Genomic DNA, 2,296 nt, shown 5'->3' with positions numbered 1-2,296 from the left:
ATAGAGACAATGTGACCTGCAAAACCTGAAATATTTACTGTCAGGCCCATTACAGAAAAAGATGCTTGACAAATCCTGGACTAAAGGAATATTTAGAAATTTACATATTGTTCTTAATAAAAACTGACTTTTAAATGATTTAGGTTTTATCAAGGCTGTTTTCTCTTAAATTGCATGAAAAGAATCTTCTGTTACAATTAATGACAATTTATAACTGGATTTGATAAGGAAAAGTGCCTAGAGTCTACCAGGTGATCGGTGTCCAATTTTTTAAAAATTAAAGATCATTAAAATTCATTGAACATTAATTCCTTAATGCTGACAAGACAGCTAATGAGGCATATGTGAAAAATTACACTGTGGCATGCTTATGATTTAAGTGTGCAGCGAGGGTTGGTTATGTTATTTCTGCTGACATTAACTGTTTTGATAGTCTTTATAATAATTGTGAATTTTAATTAATTTTTACATTAAATTATCAATCTTTTTGAGATTTTACTTGCTACAGATCAATAAGGCTAAACTAGTAGTCACTTGCAAAGAAACCTCGTATTTCTTGTATTCAGTAGCTGTTAGTTCAGTGTTTCAAAAGTGAGCATTTAATCATACTATATCTTGGTCACAGAATTTTAGCAATAAAACGTGGAGGCTGTAGTGCTCCATATCAGGGCAACAGTTTAAATATGTATTATCTAACACGTGGTTATGTTTTCATCTTTTTTAACAGACTTGTGGAAGAAAGCAAACTGATCCCACTCATTTTTGAAGTAATTCTGGTAAGAAAGGAAATGTGCATTTGAAATTCAAGTGAAATTTTGAAATTTTAAAGATTTTGGCTGTGTTGTATAGTTGAGTTGCTAACCCTGATTGTGCCCCAAAGTATTGTCTGTCTTTTATTGTGTCACTTAACCTCTTCAGACTACAGCTTTCTTATCTGTAAAGGGATGTCAAGCTCTTAAATTTTATAGGGACACTGTTTAATGACCTATGCTCTTCTTACAAATCCTGTAGATTTGAGTTTTATGGTATTAAACAATATGCATTTTCTAACATAGAATACTTTGTCTGAGGTTGGTTTGTGGAGGGAGGGCATAATGATTATAGTTACACTTTAGTATGACTTTTCTGATGTTTAATATGAAGGCTTCTGACTTTGTAGTTCCTGGGTGCCAGCTCAGCACTTTTATGCCTATGGTCATATGGTTGTCTTCTTCAGAACTTAGGGTAGCTTAGCTTCCATACATCATTTTTCTATTCACAGAATACAGCTTAATTGAAAACCATCTGTTAAAGAAAATCTTTCATCTATGTTTCTTATTTGTAGAGAATAAAATGGGATGCAGAGTTGACTTGCTTCATCTCTGTTAAATCCTTAATTGTACTAAATATAGGTCTGTGAATTAGGCTGAAAATTGAGTCATGTGTATAGCAAGGGAGTGTCTGTGACCAAAGGAAGATTCTGTTATATCTTGGTGTGTTATCCCCTTTTACAAGAGCTTTGCCTCCATAGCTCGCTGACAGCATGAGGGACAAAGAAGGGGATGCTTCCCCAGCTAGATCAGCCTAACGTACCTTGGTCATCAGTGGAGCATTAGCTGTGATATTTTGATGACCCTACCAATGGAAAATAAACTTTCCATAATCATCTTAAAATATTAATCTACAGATTTTTTTGTGTGTGCTGTTATGCCCTTATGGTGAAAGCTTTATTTTTCTTAGCTGCAGATCACCCTTTCCCTTTCAGGAGAACTTAGTGGGTTTGCTGAGCTGTTTGCAATGGATGGGGTGCAAAGGTGGGAGTGGATAGTGTTCCCAAAGCATGCTCAAGTGACAAGATGACAGTCAGCTGCCTTGATGAATGGAATATACAAGGTTAGAGCCTGGATTGAATTGCTTAGAATAGTAAAAGGGGATTTTAGAGACAGCATAAGAAGATGGAATAGAGAAAAGGGAAATAAAGAAATGTGGAGATCAAGAGCTGTCTAATGGGGATTTCTATGTTTTGTCTAGTGGTATGTATGTCTCCCCACCTTCTGTAAGATGTACATTACTTACTAATTTGTTATGGAGTTGGATTTGTTTTGGAGGACAACGGTGTAACAAACTGCTGAGTTTGGCCACGTGGTTGGGCATGGGGCAAGAGTCAAAGCTGTCCAAACTCAGCCACTTTTGGCATGTATTTGGAAAAAGACTGATGTTGTGGACATTCTAGAGCTAGAATGGGCCTTAATAGGTGGATGTGATTCATCCTCTTCCTTTGGCAGGAGAGCTGCTAACCTGCTCAGGTCAATACAGT

The 2,296-nt window shown here is 36.2% G+C and overlaps 1 protein-coding gene across 1 annotated transcript in view; it reads left to right on the top strand.

Moving 5' to 3' along the window:
• ULK4 (unc-51 like kinase 4) overlaps nt 1-2,296 on the top strand; it is a 672,597-nt gene that overhangs the window by 317,824 nt on the left and 352,477 nt on the right. Inside the window, exon 29 of the mRNA XM_012652718.1 lies at nt 728-776. Within this exon, the coding sequence (XP_012508172.1) occupies nt 728-776 (49 nt within the window). The remainder of the gene's footprint in view (nt 1-727; nt 777-2,296) is intronic.

Source organism: Propithecus coquereli, unplaced genomic scaffold (assembly GCF_000956105.1).
Source record: "Propithecus coquereli isolate 6110/MARCELLA unplaced genomic scaffold, Pcoq_1.0 Scaffold1, whole genome shotgun sequence".
In the NCBI taxonomy this organism is placed as follows: Eukaryota; Metazoa; Chordata; class Mammalia; order Primates; family Indriidae; genus Propithecus; species Propithecus coquereli.
This window is presented reverse-complemented; position numbering and strand designations above follow the sequence as displayed.